Source organism: Cydia fagiglandana, chromosome 19 (genome assembly GCF_963556715.1).
Source record: "Cydia fagiglandana chromosome 19, ilCydFagi1.1, whole genome shotgun sequence".
Taxonomy (NCBI): domain Eukaryota; kingdom Metazoa; phylum Arthropoda; class Insecta; order Lepidoptera; family Tortricidae; genus Cydia; species Cydia fagiglandana.
Genome location: NC_085950.1, coordinates 15,223,479 through 15,243,398, shown reverse-complemented (window position 1 = coordinate 15,243,398; position 19,920 = coordinate 15,223,479). Strand labels below are relative to the sequence as shown.

Here is a 19,920-nt window from a genome sequence, read left to right as displayed (position 1 = left end):
GGAAGCAAATAAAGGATGGCTAAAAATTACAGAATAACGTGTCAAAATTTACCTTATTTCTAATATTAAAAGTTATTTTTACTAAGTACCTATCTAGACCTATCTAAAGAACCTAAACTCGATGTGTTTGTGTTTTTACATCGAAGAGTTCCGTTTGCTACCTTCCGATTGCATTATAAGATCAGCTCCATGTTAGCATATGTGACGTTCCACGGCAAAAGGTACCTCATGGAGGCTGGCGCTTACGTCGCATAGCGCCGCAATAATATTGGAGCGACGTTAATAATAGCGTAAGCGCCAACCGCCATTAGGTACCTTTGCACGTGGGACGTCACATCGGAATTACGGATGTACTTCAAATTTCAACTGAATCGGTCGGTGTCTACCGACAAATGGTTCAAATTTAAGTTGCATATTTTAAGCACACATAAATTATACGAAGATAGTTTGGATAAACGGGGTCAAGCTAACTAAATAAAAGTGTGTAATAATAAAAACAAAGGTAAGGGTAAATGTTTCAAGTGTTGTAGAGCACCAATATGAAATACATTTTAGAAATAAACCCTTAAGCGACACTTGCACCATCCCACTAACCCAGGATGAATCAGTTAAACCTGGAGTTACCATGGTTGCCAGTACAATTTGACACTGGGTTTAACCGATTAACCCCGGGTTAGTGGGATGGTGGAAGTGGCGCTAAGCAGGTGACCGCTGACAGCTGTCGATGATCGTCATAAACAAATAAGCAATAGGGTTGAATTTACATGAATTCTATGCAAGCGAAGTAGTAAGGAAGCTCATAAGTGTATACGAGTTAAATATGAATGATGTGGTGGCTTGACAGTGCCCCCACAGAGTCGAGCAAGACAAATGAAATGGCCACAGCCACTTACTTTCAATCGCTACCTTACGCTACCTTACCTTCGCTATGGATTATGTTTATAAGCCTGAATTTTCATTGATCACGAGGCCACAATAAAAGTTACGTACATTCTTAGTACTTTCTAATTACTTTTAATTTGAACTTATACTTTAAGAAGACAAGGTATTTTAAGAAGGAATTTTATTAATGTTGTCACACACACTCACAGTTCGTCGATCATAACTAATCTAGCAGACAGAAGTTTCAACTTTTAAACACAATTTTAGCTTATAAAATTATAACATCAAATTACACAAATCAACCTACCCCATGGGTGACGATAAATAGACCTATTATATTTATCGTCGCCTAGTATCTATATAGATACATATACTTCAAAATATAGATAGAGAAAAATCCCCATACAACACCCATAACTCAGGAACAAATATGTGTGCTAACACAGAAAAAATCACGGTCACATAAGCAAATTAAATATTATAATAACATTCAAGTCTATAAGAACACAAAATGAAAGATTTTTTATATTATGTATTTTACGATGTCTACAGATTAACAAAAATAAAAAAGTGGACATAGTACAAAACTGATCCCAAAGCTATGAATGGAAATGAATGCCGGAAACAATCCTACAAAAAGTGCTGACAGGCGACTGTAATAAGTTTTTTGTAACTAGTTTTTTAAACATGAAATTTATTATTACTAACTGTATTTCCTGTAACTATTGGCACATAGGTGCTAAATCATATGTTCTAGGATTCTCTTCAACTAATACGAGCTTTGGGAACCCCAAAAGCTTCTGCGCCTCGGCGATCGGCAGCGCGGCTGCGACGCGCGACCCCAAATCGCGGTCTACGAGGTACAGGAGCTCGAGCGCTTTCTTTTGCGTTTCTTCAATCGCGTTCACCGCTATGTTGGCTATGTTTAATGCCATCCTGTTTCTCTTCCCTTCTGTATTAACGAAAGTGTTGTAGAAATAAGAAGATTCTCCAAGATCTATCGACTGTTTGAACTTAAGCGATGCCATCTCTTTAGGCTTCGCTACGTCCACATACGGAACTGGGCCGTTGAAAGAGTTCTGATAGTAATTCGGCGCATCTTTCATATTATCTAGCACTGGCGGCAAGCCATCTCGGTTGTAGGTCTTCCTATACTTCGGATGATTGCGTTCAATTTTATTATGGTTGATTCCTAACCGGTGAGTTTGAGCATCTCGGTAGGAGAATCTTCGCACTTTGAACGCATCGTCAACCGGCCCTGGTATTCCGGGCACCAAATTTCCGGGATTAAAGGCCATTTGTTCAACATCCTTAAAGTTGTTCTCAGGGTTTCTGTCTAAAACTAAGCGTCCAATAGTTACCGTATGGTATGTTCCATTCCTCCATAAAGCGCTCATGTCGAAAGGATTGTAATTAAGCTTAGGAATGTGAGACTTGGGAATGATGTCCATATCTAGTCTCCAAGAGGGGTAGTTTCCTGCGGCTATTGCATCATACAGTTCTCTGGTCGCGTAGTCTGGGTCATAAGCTCTAAAAGCCATGGCAGCTCGATCGGTTAGTAGCTCCAGACCCTGTTCAGTCATGAAATTAAATCTCACATAATAGCTGTCGCCATGTTTGTTAACGATCTCGTATGCGTGGATAGGAAATGCGTTCATTTTCCTGTAGCCATAAAAAATACCGAAATCTGATAACAGCCACAATATCTGGTGAAGGATTTCAGGCGTAAGAGTGACGGCGTCTAGACGAGCTGTAGAATCGACAATGTGTGTCTTAGGGTTTCTTTTGAAAGCATGAGCCGCCGGACTGAATAAATGTGGAGAATTATAGAGAAAAACTGGCAACGATAAGGCCAGAAAATCTAAATTGCCCTCGTTTGTGTAGAATTTGGCTGTTAAAGCTCCTGTCTCTCTGACTATATCTAAGCCTCCGCGATTTTGGACTAGATAGGAGAATCGGACGACAACGGGGGTTCTCTTTCCAATGCCATTAAAGACATCCGCTTTGGTGTATTTGGAAACGTCGTTAGTAACTTCGAAGTAGCCGAAGGCGCCCGTTCCCCGCGCGTGCACTGAGCGCTCCGGGATGCGCTCATGTTCGGATGCAGTCTGCAGGTCCCAGAAAAATTGATTGTTGAAGAAATCTGTGTTGAGAGTCACTGTCTCTCGCACCTCCACCGGCTTGCCAGCGGAAGTTGTCAGCACTCCAATAGGTTTCTGCAATAGGTATACAGTTAAATTAAATATCATTGTTAAGTTTCATGGCGCATTGGATCTGTCTGTAATGTCTGTCATGTAAACATTTTTCGAGTAAAAAAAAAAACATTCGGCATTTTTACGCAAATCGGCCTGTAAGCCCTGAGTTTTGGGTACTGACGATAACCGCGAAAGCTTTCATGAACTTAAGTTCGTTGTGGCAACAGCAACAGTTGGTCAGGTGGAGAAACTGAGTCAGTAGTAATAACATGTTGAGTGGAGAGATAAAAGCAATAGGTTCGTTTATCGCGATATACATCGACGAATGGGCAAACTTATTTGTGTTTGTCTGTGTCCATCTTAACCCCAAGGATTTTATCTAATGCACACAACATGATTTCTAGAAAATATTAGCGCGTTCTGCGTATCAAGCTCACAGGTTTATAAAAAAAGAACAGTTCAAAAGTAACTAGGTACTACAACTACACCAACGACCTGCAAGCCTAATAAGTAGTTTACTACGAAATTGGAGGCCCTGGGACTCTTGGGTTTGAATCCCTGACCGTTCTTAAAGTTGTATAGATGGCAGCACAATCTCCCTCGCTTTATCTAATCCCGTAAGGGATTCATATAGGAGGTGCAAGAACGTACTGCTTGCCCTCCTTAGAGTTGATAGGGTGGTAAAGCACGTCTTTCTGTGACAAATTAAACAATTAAATTTAAATTTAATTTAATTTTACCACTATTTCGCAATGGTTAATTTATGTATCCATGCCTAATTGCAGCTTTCTAGCACTAAATCGATCACTGAGCAAAACCGCGGACGGACAGACGGATGAATATAGGTTTATAGATAACCCATATGGGTATATATGGGGTCCCTTTGTTTCCCATAAAGTTTTAAGTCATAATGTATTGTTTGTCATATTATCGTTAGTCATAAAACTGAAACCGTTAACTTTTCAGGATTTTCCTAAGGTTATTCTATAGATAGGTTAGGTTAGGTTAGGTTTGTTTTATGGCAATCCTGAAAAGTTACGCGTTTCTGAGAAAAACCAATTATGACTAACGAAAATTCGGACAAACAATACATTATGACTTAAAACTATTTGGGAAACAATAGAGACCCGGGTATATATAATAAGGGTTTCTTAAGGATTACAGATTACACCTGTTGATTACGGAACCCTAAAAATAAACAACCGAATTGAGACCTTTAAAATCTTGAAGTCGGTAATTCACAGATCTCGTGCCTCTCACAACCTTCGGGTACATTGAAAATGAATTAATATATATCATAGGTACTCAAAAAGATTAATGGTAAATAATGGATCGTCGATTTTTGGAGTGGAGAGGGGGCAGGAGGGCTAAAGCTACCCCCAGTCCATCCTCCATGGCGCGGAACCCCAAGGTTATGGAGATATCCATGGTTAAAGTTTGTATGGAATTACTATAAAATAAGGGAATATATCTGACGCCCTTTGAAAACATAGAAAACCCGAAGGTGTAGTAAATTAAGTAAGAAATTTCAATACATAATCGGTCAAGTACCTACCTATGTAGGTATAAATACTTGTTTAACATCTTTTTGATGTCATTCTGATATCAGTGTATCTACGTTCGAATTGGGCTAGATGAGTAAATTGAGTAATATTACCGCTTACCGGATGTTCTGCTTTAAACACCTGTAACTGCCGTGCAACAGCATCTAAGGTGACATTGAGGTAGTCAATTCCAAATACATTTTCTGCTATGGCAAAGCAAACTAACACTACTATCCGCTTCATGGCTCGAGAAGACGGAGTACGGAGTACATAAGCACTTATATAAGCACGAATGGATATCGCTAATTACTAAATGCGCACCGGAATAAAGATTCCCGGTCTGCATCCTGTTTGCATTCATCTAAACCTAATGGTAATGCAATTTATTCGTAACACCTATTAACAATATTTGGAGTTTGCATTAGCGGAAATGGGTGAGCACGAACCAATACAATTCCGACCTAATATTAATACGTCTTTTTTTTAATTTCAGAATTAACAGCCCCCTATTCAGATTTATACAATTACATTTGATTAGAATATAATTGTTTCTTCAATTAATAAATGAAAATAACACTAATTTTAATGTACGTATATACCTATGTAACACGAGACCTTTTCATACTATTAGAAGTACAGTCAGCAGCAGAAGTTGCTAAGCGGGCGAGGTGTTCAAAATGATCTTGACGCGACTGTTATGAAAATAAGAGCGTGTCAAAAGTAATTTTGAACATCTCACCCGCTTATCAACTTCTGCTGCTGACTGAACCCTTTAGAACAAATTAAATTATTTTCAGAGGAAATTTTAATTTGTTTTTTTTTTTTAATTTCAAGTAGAAACACTACTATATAAATTATAAACTGAAATAAATGTCATAATATATACTAAGAAAACATGACCAAGGCCTCCAGTGCCCCAGGCTGGAATCGAACCAGCGTCCTCTGCTATCGCGGCAGGTGCCTTTTTGGCAGGCGAAACCTTTTCTCTGAACTTACTATTTAAAATAAGTACCAATTCAATTATATTGAATTCAAACTTATAATTTTATTATTCTTTTATATAGTTTGAGACGCAAGGTCGAGCCATTTTTTTAGGGTTCCGTAGCCAAATGGCAAAAAACGGAACCCTTATGGATTCGTCATGTCTGTCTGTCTGTCTGTCTGTCCGTCCGTATGTCACAGCCACTTTTTTCCGAAACTATAAGAACTATACTGTTGAAACCTGGTAAGTAGATGTATTTTGTGAACCGCATTAAGATTTTCACACAAAAATAGAAACAGAGAGACAGAAAGACATGACGAATCCATAAGGGTTCCGTTTTTTTAGGCTACGGAACCCTAAAAAGGCGCGAAATTTTGATTTTCTATGGGAAGTCAACTCTTTGACGTTTTAGTATAACCTCTCGACTTTAGTATAATTGTCGAAGAAAATTACAGGCAATCACAATAACGAATCGAATTTCTGAACTACTTATTACAGAATGCGACGTCAAATATCTTAATAACACGTCTGAGCTGCTGCAATTACTCGCATTTGATTGCAACGATCAGCAAGGTTTCACAGCAAAATTCTGTCACTTGAAAGAAAATTGGTATTGAGTTATCACGTGTGCTGTTTTAAAGCAAAATCAGCTAAGAATTAAATACAGGTTTGGGATGTTTGTTATCTATCCTATGGTTGCATTCTTCTCCCCTGTAACTTATGCCAATACCTATTAGGCATTGTTCTAACCAGAGCTCGGATAGGGTGAGCTATTTGCCTTATATATGACATAAGACATGTCAAATTATAAGGCAAATAGCTCACCCTATCCGAGCTCTGGTTCTAACTGAAACAATGGATGTAACAACCCGACGCCGATAACGACAATCATTCATCTTTTGGAGCCTGTCGTGTTCCACTGGCCAATGGCCTCGCCCCTCCACTGGATCTCGATTCAGAGTGCTGTGTCTAGCCACTGTTTCAAGAAGGAGGCCAGTTCATATCTCTGTCGCTGGCGGGGTTTGCGAGATCCGAGTCGAGTTTTCGCAGTGATTTGCCCCACAACTCAATCCACATTCGATTTGTCGCAGGTAAGGACAACGGCTAGAGCGACATTCAGTAACAGTGATAATGAAATCTCTATATCGTTGGCTAATATAGTAAACCTCGTAACATCATTTCACGGACATTAGCTACTTTAGCCAACAATACCTTAAGTTGCAAGCCTCTTGTCTCCTTTCAGCGAAGATAAAAGATTTGCGACTTTAGCAACAATATTTGGCTCTGTTATTACTTAGACTTTTTTGTCAAAATGAATGCTAATTAAAATAAGTCATAGTGAACATAATAACTCACGCCTGTAGCTCATCAGGTCAGTCAACGGAGTCATTGCCTGACCAGACGCCGGTGACCCCGACTGAATACTTTCTGACCTGCCGCGCCGTATTAAATTCAACGCCTTCTGTCCCGATGAAAATATATCTACTAAGTAGAAAACAAATACCAAGTTTCCAACGAAATTATGTAATTTGATTCGAATTAAAAACTTTTGAATTAAGGTTTTAAATAAAGCTTAATTACAGGAACTTTTGCGGTATTAAAAACCAATCTTATTTAGCAGTGTAAGCAAAGACTTGAAAGAGTGAACCACACAATGTATCAACAGATTTTTAATACGCTGGTCTACTTCTTTTCCTCTCATCCTGGGTAAGAAAATTATCAAAAGTATTATCTATTCAGTGGGCTTTGTAGTTTTGAGCAGTAGACCCCGCGAACTCCCATAGCTCGGCCATTTTGAAGAATTTCCAAATATTGAACCGACAATAATGATCTGAACCTGCCTGCCTGTAGAGGAGAAAAGCCGGACACACCAATACATGTTTGCCCAAACTGGAACAGACAGCTTTTATCTCACTCGGTCAAAGAGTGGTTTATAATCTATCGTAGGTAAGTTATTAAAAGGCAGTAAAAGTAAGCCATACCTGGATTGTCAGTGCGAGATGGAATTGGAAATCAACACAGCAGGTCTTGTGACGAGTAATCGGTTGCTCTAAATTCTAAAACAATGACAGCGGATCGTTCTCAAATGCAGGGATACTGCAATGAAGAATTCCGACTGCCTCGCGTCCTCCATAGCCGTAATGAAGTACACGGGGGTGTGGATGCCGGACGACCTGACGCACGGCAAGAGAATGGCCTACATGGTGTTTAGATGCGTCACGCAAACTGTCTTGTTCTTTTTCATCATTCTGGCTGAGATCGCCTACGTGTGTAAGGTGAGTGTATACACTGTTGAATGTTAAGATGCTTGTTACTCTTGTATACAGAGAAGGCGGAATGTCAAACATACTTCTTCTCCGTTCACTAGCGAGCTGAGGATCACGACCTAATTTGTCTCCATTTTGTGCGATTTTAAGCAATTTGTACTGCATGGTGCATATTGCCGCTAATCGGCCTCTTAAGTTGGCGTTTGACCATCTCATACGTGCTCACCCTGAGCACGTTTGCCATTCATTCGTCCTAAAATTATGTTTCTCCACATGATACGCTGGTGGCCGGCTGACCGCGTATCTGCCTTAGATGCTATAAATATCAAAATGTATGGGACATTATGATTTACGTGAAACTTATTTTCGTTAAGATCTTAGTCTAGCACATAAATCTCTCTGTTAACTCAAAGCCTCACAAACTAAACTGCATGTAAGAGCTAGTTAGTTTCTGTGGCTCTGTGATCAATTATTTGACTAAAAGTGACATTCCATTTCCAACTGCAGCTGCAATACTATTCATTTTATTTACTATGGAAACGCGTCGCTGTCATTGTCAATTTCCATAGTAAAATTAACAGTATTGCAGCTGCAGTTGGAAATGGAATGTCACTCTTAACGGAAACCTAAAAATTTAGTTTTATTTAATAGTGGCGTTCGTATAATCAAAAATATTTGCGTTTGATTACATGACCTCCATTTGACGTCATAAGTAAACGTAATTAATACATGTAAATCTTTCTAAGTAAATATCTAATTATTTCCGACTATTATGTAAATGCCTACTTAGGTATTAGGTCAAGGAGCCGAAATCGGTATTTGGAGTCGATCTCCACACCCACGACTATACCGTGATAATTTAGTATTAGGTATTACCTATTAGTCATGTATATAGTATATACTTAGTAATACAATAAATTGTTATGTTTATAACTTACATGATTGGTATATCTGTTAATGTAAGTTAATCAATGAATAAATGGTGATGATGATGATGATGATGATGATTCTGATTCTGAGTTAACATTGTGTTATTGTTTTGCTTTTAATTGGCTGCTATTTAACTGATCACCAAATTTAATAAAATTTAATACCAAAAAAATCTACTTTACCACCCTAAAATAATGAATGATCACCAAAATTATAACACCATTTTAATGAGAAATGATTACCAATTTTAATACATTTTACTATCCTATTAAAGGAAATGACACCAAATTAATCATTATTAACCCAAAAATTGTAAATAATTACCAAATTTCAAACCCCAATTTAATGTCAATTGATCACCAAATTTTTACATCGTGCTATCCTATTAAATAAAATGACACCAAAATAATCATTGTAAACCCAAAAATAGTGAATGACCACCAAAATTAGAACTCCATTTTAATGTAAAATTATAACCAAATTTTTAAATCTTGCTATCCTATTAAAGCAAAGCAAAATTTTCTAGTAGCATTTCGTTTCTGTATGGGTTGCAGTTCAAACCTAACCTAACCCACTTTTCTAGTAACATTTCGTTTCTGTAAGGTTCGCAGTTCAAACCTAACTTAACCCACTTTTCTAGTAACATTTCGTTTCTGTAAGGTTCGCAGTTCAAACCTAACCTAACCCACTTTTCTAGTAGCATTTCTTATCTGGAAGGGTCGCAGTTCAAACCTAACCTAACCCACTTTTCTAGTAGAATTTCGTTTCTGTGTGGGTCGGAGTTCAAACCTAACCTAACCCACTTTTCTAGTAGCATTTCGTTTCTGTAAGGGTCACAGTTCAAACCTAACCTAACCCACTTTTCTAGTAGCATTTCGTTTCTGTAAGGGTCGCAGTTCAAACCTAACCTAACTCACTTTTCTAGTAGCATTTCGTTTCTGTAAGGGTCACAGTTCAAACCTAACCTAACCCACTTTTCTAGTAGCATTTCGTTTCTGTAAGGGTCGCAGTTCAAACCTAACCTAACCCACTTTTGTTGTAGCATTTCTTTTCTGTAAGGGTCGCAGTTCAAACCTAACCTAACCCACTTTTCTAGTAGCAATTCGTTTCTGTAAGGGTCGCAGTGTTAACCTAGCCTAGCCCACTTAACTGATAGCAGTACAAACCTAACCTAACATACTTTTCTAGTAGCATTTCAGTATGCCTACCTAAGTTATGCGGTGCGGGGTACGGGGGTTGAGCGGGAGGGGCTAGTAATTTTGGCATCATTTTACTTTATTTGGTAATATGTATAAATTTTTTGGTATCATAGTGGTTTATTTAGGTGAAAATATCGCATTTATTTGGTCTTCAAGATTTGGTGATCATTAATGATTTTTGGTAATCATTCAATATATTTGGTATTCGAATACAATTTGAAGTGCAGTCGTAATTAAAATGGTGGTACATTTGTAATTTTAGGCCTTATTTTTTTGGTGTTCAGTAATTTTTTTTGGTAAGCATGATTTTTTTATTTAGGGTACCAAAGTATTTTTTGGTGGCATTATATTTGTAGCCCTTTTAATTTGATACGACATTGTCAATGTGGTGCGCATTTCAAGCACGACTTTCATTACATTTCGCATGCCAATCAATGTGAGCGATTTTCATAGTACCTAGTGTCAAAACAAGAATAAATCGGCCTCCGTGGTCAGAGTAGCTAGCATAAAACCCCATTTAGACGGTTCAAGAACTTCATATACAAAAATTTAGGTCAAAATATTTTCAATAATGTTAATACTCGTATCCAGAGAGAAAAATGAGGACTACTTTTGTATGAAAAGGCGATTTCGCGCGGGTCCTCGACTTTCATCTTAATAATAACTTGTCATCTAGCCATTGTGTAATCTGGCAGGTTCCGTCCAATTCGTTAAATCATTTCTTGTAGCACCGACACGACTCGGAGCGTATGGTAGACGCGGCTGTGTTGCTGCTGTCACATCTCGTACAAGCCGTCAAGCTGATGACAATCATCGTTCGCCAGGAAAGGATCAAGCGTCTCATCGCCTTGGGAGACGGTAAAGTTCCTTACAACAATGTTTCTTAGTAAAAATGTTGTTGTTGTTGCTTCACCCTTTGGAAAGATATCCAAAATCTGAGTCGACAATAAAATGTATAGGTATAACCAAAGTGAATTCGAATTAGAGGCGGATTGTCAAAGTAAATTATGTAGCCACAATAAATTTATGCCAATTTTCGACAGAAGATTAAAACTGTTAGACTTTAATCCTTATTATTTCACTGATATCTATTAATATGTTAAATATTTAAATTAACGCCATCTACTCGACACTAGGCCAAAGATATGGTGCAATCCTTTCGAGCGATGGTGCCATAACCTTTGGCTTACTTTTCAGTGAAAAACATTTCAGTGAAAGAATAAGGATCAAAGTCAAATGACATTCTAACAGTTTTAATCTCCTGGCGAAAGATCGCAGTAAATGTACAGAATTTCACATGACGGTAACTGTCTATATACTCTATTCTCTTTGGTATAACTATGCAACCTGCTCACTAAATTTCACGAGAATTGAACGGTTGAAAATTCGAAATGATCTCGTGGCGCGGCTTATGCGCAGAACATTCTGAAACACGTTGGTGTTGCTCACCACTCGTAGCGTAACCCTCAGGTAGTTACTCGTAGTAGCTGCTAGAAACAGTGCCCGAAAAAGCTAGGCATAGGTAAGTTCATGTCTATCTCTTTGGTTTGGTTTACGATTAAAACGCCCAGCATTTTCTTGGACACATACAGGGTGACACAGGAGACGTGAACAGGACTAACACTGCGCATTTTGTAAATTATAAGCAACTGTTTCGTGTCAGTATTAGTGAGATTAACGTTAATTTTCTACTCGTGTTAAAAAAGTATTAGTGAGATTAACGTTAATTTTGTACTCGTGTTGAAAAAAAATTGATAAATTTATTTACGACATGCATGGTCACTAAAATTAGAATACTAAACTACCGATATTCTGTGTCAAATTTAATGTCATCACTGTCATCACGGTCTGGTTACTTTTGAAAACTCGTATCTCACTCAAGTTTGACAGTTTATTTTCTTCGTAATCAAAATACTGTCATTACGGTTAAGAGGTTTTATGTTAATTAATTAGGTCTTGTAGGGTAACCATGATTGTAGAGAGTTAAATTTGCCCTCACCAAAAAGTTAAAAAATAGAAAAAAGTGTCGTTGTTTCACCTAAATACGACGGTGATCGATCAATTATCAGTTACTGAGTGTGCAGGATTAGTCCTGCTCACGTCTCAGGAATCACCCTGTATTTGACGAGTTGACCGTGACGTTCTATTAGGGTTCCGTACCCAAAGGGTAAAACGGGACCCTATTACTAAGACTTCGCTGTCCGTCCGTCCGTCCGTCCGTCCGTCCGTCTGTCACCAGGCTGTATCTCACGAACCGTAATAGCTAGACAGTTGACATTTTCACAGATGATGTATTTCTGTTGCCGCTATAACAACAAATACTAAAAACAGAATAAAATAAAGATTTAAGTGGGGCTCCCATACAACAAACGTGATTTTTGACCAAAGTTAAGCAACGTCGGGCGGGGTCAGTACTTGGATGGGTGACCGTTTTATTTTTTGCGGTTTTTTGCATTATTCTATTCTATTTTGTGGACGTCTTGTACTTGTCTTGTTCGATGCAGCGCTCCGAATAAACCTCTTTCACAGGCCCCGCCTTCACCCATACGGAGCCGAAACTCAAAGTGCAACTCGAGCGAGCGGTGAAGCTGACCGGATTGATCGGCAACCTGTTGTTGTGGTCGGCCGGCGTTACCGCCATATTCTGGTTCGTGGTGCCGGCGCTGAAGGATGTGTTGACGCTGCCGTTGAAGATAACCTTCCCTTTCGACATTAGTGGGCAGTATATGTAACTACGAGTATTTAATACAGGGGTTTTTAAACCTTTAAGTTATTTTAATAACAAAACTTCCGTGAGACACAGACATATTAAATATCTTAAGAACGGGTCACTCACGTATTTTAAGTCGAAAAACGCTCGACATGTTTCACTCCGTACTGAGGAGTGTCATGAAGACACCCTCCCCTGACACTCCCTGATGACACTCCTCGTAAAATACGTGAGTGACCCGTTCTTAAGATCTTTAAGTCATTTTATTTAGGTTCACCAACATGTGCAATAGGTACAAAAATACTTGTACATATCGATTGCATAAATATCCATCCAATTACAGGAAAACGCGGCATGCATGTACCACTTATTGCTTATACAAATCTTACTCTAAGTGCTAAGTACAAACAAGGTCACGTTGAATTATTCTGGCGATACAGCGCCTAGTGTTCGAATCACTGCAATGTTTCTCACGTTTACATTTTAACTTGGCTTTACGTAAGAACTCGCTATTTTTATTTTAGAAGAAAACATGAATGACATTGCCCTATCTTGTATCTATGGTGGAGAAATCTAATTCCACTTCTACAAAACTTGCCTATGTACTAAACTAAACCGAAATAGAAGTGCCCCACTAGATGATGATGAGATGTCATACAGGAAAGTGACCAAGCTCTCTGGTAGCCGAGGCCGGAATTGAACCGGCGTCATCAGCTTACGCGGCTAACGTCCTGCCCGCTAGCCGCTAGACGACCCTGCACGTGCTGCCCGCTTGGTTACGGCGATACCTGTCCCAAATTCTCGAGTGTACATGCAATCTTTGAAATACTAGACGCTCTTTAACCAACTCCTTCCTTATAAATTGTCGTTTTTAGTGTTGTTATTTTCAAACGTCTGTTGTAGTTTCGCAGTGATGTACGCGTATACGTCGCTGAGCGTTGTAACGTGCGGCGTGGGTGACGCCGCCGATAATTTTCTTGTCTCCGGAGTGCTGACGCTTGCGTCTACGCAGGTCGGCTTGCTACACGAACAGCTATTGGATATCAAGGCTGACGGTAAGCAGGGCAGGGTACCCTTACGTCCTCTACTTATACAGAGTGTCCAGGGAAAAAATTCCGATTAAAAAAACTATAAAAGATGAAGAAAAAATATGTTTTTTCATTACATTTGTTTAATGTTGACCTTCGCTGTGTACGTAACGTTTCTCTAACAATTTCCGCATATTCCGCAATTAATGCAAAACGCCTTATGCCCTATTATGAAAATGCCTTGCGGTACTCAGTGAAAATACGCTTCAATAGCATTTGCACAGTACCCTTCTGGCCAGTGGATCCATTATGACTAATCAATCCGCAACACTCACGAAACTAAAATAAAACTTGATGAATTTATAAATTCATGCAATAAATAATTGAAACCCTTAATCTAAACTATATTTTTTTTTATTTAATATTTTTAGGTTCTGGATAAGTACCTATTTTAAAAATTCATATAAAATGTGTTTTCTTTCAGGTAAAGATGGTTGTTACAAGAAAGCGGTGCTCTGCGTTAAGTTCCATCAACGAATCGTAGAGTTAGTTTATACATACGTATTTCATTAATATTAGGATAGTGGAGGACCGCTTCCACAAACAAACGTAGTCCCTATTTTCTTTCCTGGATATTGATATTGGGAAATATTATTGAACAATTTATTCAATATTTACCATAGTTATGCCATACCAGTTTGACTTTTTTTCGATTTTTGGTGATAAGGGTTCCGTTTTATCCTTTTTACCTCAAAAGCCCAAGGAGCCCAAAAATGTAAATAAACAACGAAAGGGCATAGCTGTATTTAAATCTTAGAGGACCAACGGAGGCGCCATGTCTATAATTTTCGGTACAAAATAGTCTGCCGTTTTTTGCGGGGGAGGGGCACATCAAATGTATAGGAACGTCATGTCAGATAAACGTCAGTCCATACATGTGGTTGACATATGGTTGACCATTGGCCGCCTATTTTCGACGGAGGGGAACGCCTGTTAATGACCACTCCGTTGGTTATATTCTCTAAGGGTTAAATACGTCAAATTTGGTAATAAGATTTTCTACATATAATGTAACGGGAAGTGGTAGATCCCTTTAGTCTTAACACTGACAGCTTGACACTTGCAATTAATTGGTTGATCGCTTACTAAGTATTATATATATATATATATATAATCCTCTACATTGATTGCGATGACGGCGACCTCAGCAACCAAGGCTTTTTCCGCTCATTCGTTCTTATATGGCTGGCCACATTGCTCTTAAAAACTCTTTCACACTCACAGCAGTAGAGTTGACCGGCCGTATTGTAAGTACGTGTACACGCAGGAGGGCTTAGGTCTGCAATTTTCGCTTTACATCTAACGTCGTGAGGTGATTTTCCTCAAACGATGGATTCAAAGATGGTAGACCGCCAAGATGAACGTTTCGCAGCAAGCTCCACCCAATGTGTAGGATCAAAAGAACACGCTTTTAGGTGACGCTTAAGTACATCCTTATATCGAAGATGTTGACCGCCGTGCTTCCGCTTACCCTCTGCTAACTCTGAGTAGTATAATATATGTAATAATAAGTATACAGCAGTCAAGCAATGGCTGTTCCAGGTACGTTGAAGAGATCGCGAACATATTCAGCTTGCCGATATTCTGCCAGTGCGTCACGAGCAGCATAGTCGTATGCATGACTGTTTACAAAATAACAATTGTAAGTATATGTAATGCCACCAATCATGAAACCTTTAGGACAAAATTTGAAGTATTTTTATTATTTCACTGAAAATTTCTACCGCTTTGCACGTTAAAGTCAAACCTCCTAATCGTCTGTTACGTTTTCAACGTGTTTAATGAAAGACACTGCAATTGTTTACATCTTAATTAACAAATACCTAAATACTGGAAAGTATGGCACCATTTATTTTAGATCGGATCGAAATTCATGAAACGTCGAACTTAAGCAGTTCTGTGACTCATGTTTATGGTGTTATGTTAGCAGTTTATAAAAACTACCGTTAAACCGTTTACCGTATGTTACTGGATTTGTAGTTTAAGTCAGACTGAGATAAGTCTGCAACTATTTCGATAGCAAACGCTGTGCAAGTGTTATTTTAAACGTCTAACTTCTATGAAATTATGACGTTTAAATAACACTTGCACTGCGTGTGCTATCAAAATCTTTTCAGACTAAGCTCGGACTAATTCTAGTAAGACATGTTTACCATGCTTTTTCTAAGAAATTACACCCAGGAGATAAGTACCAGTATTGAGCATTGAAAGAGAGAATTGTATTGAGCATTGAAATAGCTATCATGACTAAGTAGAAGTTTAAAAGCACGTTTACGGTAATATATACTAACGCGGAAAATAACTTCTCTATGGCACCCCCGGGCCCTATTTCATAAAACTACAAGCCAAAATCGACATCAATGATATTCGTCTTTGATCGAGCAAATTCTGAGTATTTTCATTCCATTTTAGACGTTTTAAACGGGACTCAATCGCGTATAATGAACTTTAAAATTACTTCCGACGTTTTGAGGACAGCATTGTCCACGTGATCTCGGAGACCATTACGCGATCTAGTCCCATTTTCGTAGATAATATAATAACGAGTACAAATCGTGAAAGTTTAAATCAGTGTCGAGTTTATTTTGATAAAGAAATTCGAGTAGTTTCAAGAATATTTTGCAAACTTATATTTAATGCTATTGTATTTCTGTAAATAAAATTCCAGACAAAAGAGCCAGTAGAGATGGTCACGATGATATTCTACTTGATGTGCGTTATGATGGAGCTGATGATGTATTGCTACCCTGCCGATGTACTTTTGAATAAGGTATGTGCTTACAGTTAATAATTAATAATTAGTTAATACAGTTTAACACCGTATAATTGAGAAAATAAAATGATTAGAGTGTTATTTAATTTTAGTATCAATTACGATGATAACATGTTTTTGAAAAGATGTATAAAATCTCATCAAACAAGTTAAAGTCAAGGCTAATAATTCACCTAAACCGTATATTTCGTGAGTTATGTGGATAACGTTGGCAGTGACGTTGCTTAATCAAGCGATGTTTTTAAAAATTCTAATCCTAATATATAAATAAATGCTAATCCGTGCTACGTGCCAAGCACATAGGGCACGTAAAGTGATCACGCGATTTTTATTCAATCCAATCAAAATAATTCAATATATCCTAACATAAAATCCTCCGCGGCCCGCCCCGAATATACTAAACTGCTCCACTTCGTCGTATTCCTTGTCCCTTTCTACAGGGTGATTCAGGAGACATGAGCAGGATTAACACTGCGCATTTCGTAAATTATAAGCAACTGCTTCGTATCAGTATTAGTGAGGTTAACGTGAATTTTCTAGTCCCGTTGAAAAAAAAAATTATTAATTTATTTACGACATGCATGGTCACCCTAAAATTAGAATACTAAACTACCGATATTCTGTGTCAAATTAAATGTCATCACGGTCTGGTTACTTTTGAAAAGTCGTATCTCACTCAAATTTGACATTTTATTTTCTTCGTAATCAAAATGCTGTCATTACGGTTAAAGAGGTTTTATATTTATTAATTAGGTCTTGTAGGGTGACTATGATTGTAGAGAATTAAATTTGAACCCCTCACCAAAAAATAAAATAAATAAAAAAATAGGAAAAAGTGTGGTTGTTTCACCTAAATACGACGGTGATCGATCAATTATCAGTTACTGGGTGTGCAGGATTGGTCCTGGTTACGTCTCATGAATCACCCTGAACATTCCTATAACATTAGATTAGGAGACCGTCGGTATTGTTAGGCGATTTGTCCCCTATCAAACTCGAGCGTATAACACTGAGAGATTTGAGAAGGGTACCAAATGAATTAGTCATAATTTTTAGGGATCCGTACCCTAAGGGTAAAAACGGGACCCTATTACTAAGACTCCGCTGTCCGTCTATCCATCCGTCCGTCTGTCTGTCTGTCGGTCACCAGACTCTAATTCATGACCCGTGATAGCTAGACAGTTGTAATTTTCACAACCAATACTAATAAAAACAGAATATAATAAATATTGAAGTGGGGCTCCCATAAACGTGATTTTTACCGTTTTTTTGCGTAGTGGTACGGAACCCTTCGTGCGCGTAGTCCAACTCGCTCTTGGCCGGTTTTTAATTATTTTATACCTAAGGTTTTATTTGTACGGCTCAAATCTTGCAAGCTAAATTTGACCCATTTTCCGACTTCCAATGAAATTGAAAATTTGCATACATTATGTAAGTCGGGTGACAATGCAATATGATGGCACAATCGAGCTGATCTGATGATGAGACAGGAGGTGGCCATAGGAACTCTGTGATAAAACAACGCAACCTAATTGTGTTTGGAGTTTTTATAATAGTTTCGATGAGTATTAGTTGCCTATGTAAAGAAAAGTACAGTCAGCGATAAAAGCTTGTACCAAAAATTCAAAATGTTGCCAAAAACTTATTACATTTCGTGTATGGTATGTTGTAGAGCTTGCAAGTATCGGACGCAGCGTACCCCGAATGGTCGGGCAACGTTAAGACGGCTCAGGTGCTTCTGCTGACCGCGCTGCGCGCTCAGCGAGCCTTGGTCGTCAATGCTGGCGGCATGTTCAAGATCTCTCTACCTACCGCGGCAGCTGTACGTAAATAATAATTTCATTTATTTAGGTTGTTAAGGTTGACTGGTAGAGAATGCCTTTGGTGAATGAATGGCATTGAGTTCGCCTTTTGCACACTAAGATTGTTCTTTTGTTTAATAAGGAATAAATAAATATGTTTATTTTCACCACACCAGCTCGGAAAGGCTTACTTTGCACTTCAAAAACTGATAGCAAAGTTGCATTTTATTAACATGTAAGGCAAAGTAATCAAATTCATGAGTTATTTTGCTGCTGGTAGAATTGACTTTTAAATGATGATTTAGGATGACATAAATTTAATAACATTTATTTTGATTTGATTTGGTTTCATATTTTACATTTAATATTTGCTTCGGGTTGGTGTGGTGAAAAATGTTGTGTTTCACTCGGGGGCAAATTTTGTTTAACGCTAAAGATTCCATTTTTCGAACCACTCGCTACGCTCGTGGTTCAATTTTGGAATCTTTCGCCTGCTCGGGTATCAATATTAGCACGAGCGGTTAAACAACAACTTTGCCCCCTTAAAAACAAATAACTATTAGTTCATATGAGTCGCTTAATTTCGAACTCGGGTAAATCCATCTGTCAGATTATGCGATTTTGGTATTAAGAAAACGTAATAGGGTAGATATTTGCTGAGAGGGTCCAATGGATTTACCCGAGTTTGAAGTTAAGCGACACATATGTGGTTCATATACTGTCAACTACTTCAACATTGCCATGCCAAACATTGCCTGACTTGAAAAAACAGTAATTCTCTATGAGATAGTTGTGTATGTCGTATTCCTTTTAACGGTCGCCCTCCTCATATTATTAAGAGTTCAATATAGATGGCAATTCGACGTAAATGTTTTTCATTCCGACGACCGGTCTGGCCTAGTGGGTAGTGACCCTGCCTGCGAAGCCGATAGTCCTGGGTTCGAATCCCAGTAAGGGCATTTATTTGTATGATGATACAGATATTTGTTCCTGAGTCATGGGTATTTTCTATGTATTTAAGTATTTGTATATTATATATATCGTTGTCTGAGTACCCACAACACAAGCCTTCTTGAGCTTACTGTGAGTCAATCTGTGTAAGAATGTCTTATAATATTTATTTATTTATTTATTTTATTATTTATTCCAGGTAGTACAAACTTCGTACACATACTACGCGCTATTGCAACAGAAGCTCAAGAAGGAATAAATTAGAACTTTACTGGTGTGCCAGTCAGGTCTGATTCACATAGTAAATTGCAACGATCGTAAAACAAAGTACAACTTAATTAATTCGCTTCGCCGTAGAATGTAGACACTAGCTGATTAAATTGCGTAGAAAAAAACTGAGCTAAACTTTTTCTATAACCTATTTTTTAAATCCTTTATCACAGAATATTCTTTTCCTATAGTATTTTAGGTACGTATACTGCATTGACGAGTCACACACTCAGAAAATTAAAGTAGGTAGTTAGTGAAGAAATTTTATGTTGGATAAGTACTTGAATTCAAAGGTAAGGATTACGCCCAGGACTGTTGTAGCAGTAC

General features: G+C 38.1%; 2 protein-coding genes across 5 annotated transcripts; one reads left to right on the top strand and one right to left on the bottom strand.

Annotated features, from left to right (window-relative positions):
* Positions 1-1,601: 1,601 nt before the first annotated feature.
* On the bottom strand, positions 1,602-4,505 carry LOC134674149 (catalase-like). Its single transcript, XM_063532205.1, has 2 exons — positions 4,455-4,505; positions 1,602-3,098 (listed from the first exon to the last, which is right to left on the bottom strand). Exons 1-2 carry the CDS (start codon positions 4,503-4,505, stop codon positions 1,605-1,607), a joined length of 1,545 nt encoding a protein of 514 aa, XP_063388275.1. The 3' UTR covers positions 1,602-1,604.
* A 1,548-nt stretch (positions 4,506-6,053) lies between these two features.
* LOC134674076 (odorant receptor Or1-like) lies at positions 6,054-19,712 on the top strand. Of its 4 annotated transcripts, XM_063532129.1 has the most exons (12): positions 6,054-6,345; positions 6,439-6,694; positions 7,187-7,310; positions 7,696-7,879; positions 10,728-10,857; positions 12,529-12,727; positions 13,613-13,764; positions 14,222-14,282; positions 15,340-15,439; positions 16,466-16,567; positions 18,243-18,392; positions 19,523-19,712. In XM_063532129.1, the coding sequence occupies exons 3-12, from the start codon at positions 7,258-7,260 to the stop codon at positions 19,580-19,582; spliced, it is 1,191 nt and encodes a 396-aa protein (XP_063388199.1). In that variant the 5' UTR covers positions 6,054-6,345; positions 6,439-6,694; positions 7,187-7,257; the 3' UTR covers positions 19,583-19,712. The 4 variants fall into 4 exon arrangements, with proteins under 4 accessions (XP_063388199.1, XP_063388201.1, XP_063388200.1 ...); XM_063532131.1 differs by lacking the exon at positions 6,439-6,694 and having other exon boundaries at positions 6,054-6,270; positions 7,222-7,310; XM_063532130.1 differs by lacking the exon at positions 6,439-6,694 and having other exon boundaries at positions 6,054-6,270.
* The last annotated feature ends 208 nt before the right edge of the window (positions 19,713-19,920 follow it).

Coding starts and splice junctions, on each gene's coding strand:
- LOC134674149 (XM_063532205.1), bottom strand. CDS start 4,505: ATGGATATCTCCATAACCTTGGGGTTCCGCGCCATGGAGGATGGACTG. Junction 3,099..4,454: donor CCATGGAGGATGGACTGGGG/GTAGCTTTAGCC, acceptor TACCTATTGCAG/AAACCTATTGGAGTGCTGAC.
- LOC134674076 (XM_063532131.1), top strand. CDS start 7,258: ATGTATCAACAGATTTTTAATACGCTGGTCTACTTCTTTTCCTCTCAT. Junction 7,880..10,727: donor AGATCGCCTACGTGTGTAAG/GTGAGTGTATAC, acceptor CATTTCTTGTAG/CACCGACACGACTCGGAGCG. Junction 18,393..19,522: donor CTCTACCTACCGCGGCAGCT/GTACGTAAATAA, acceptor TATTTATTCCAG/GTAGTACAAACTTCGTACAC.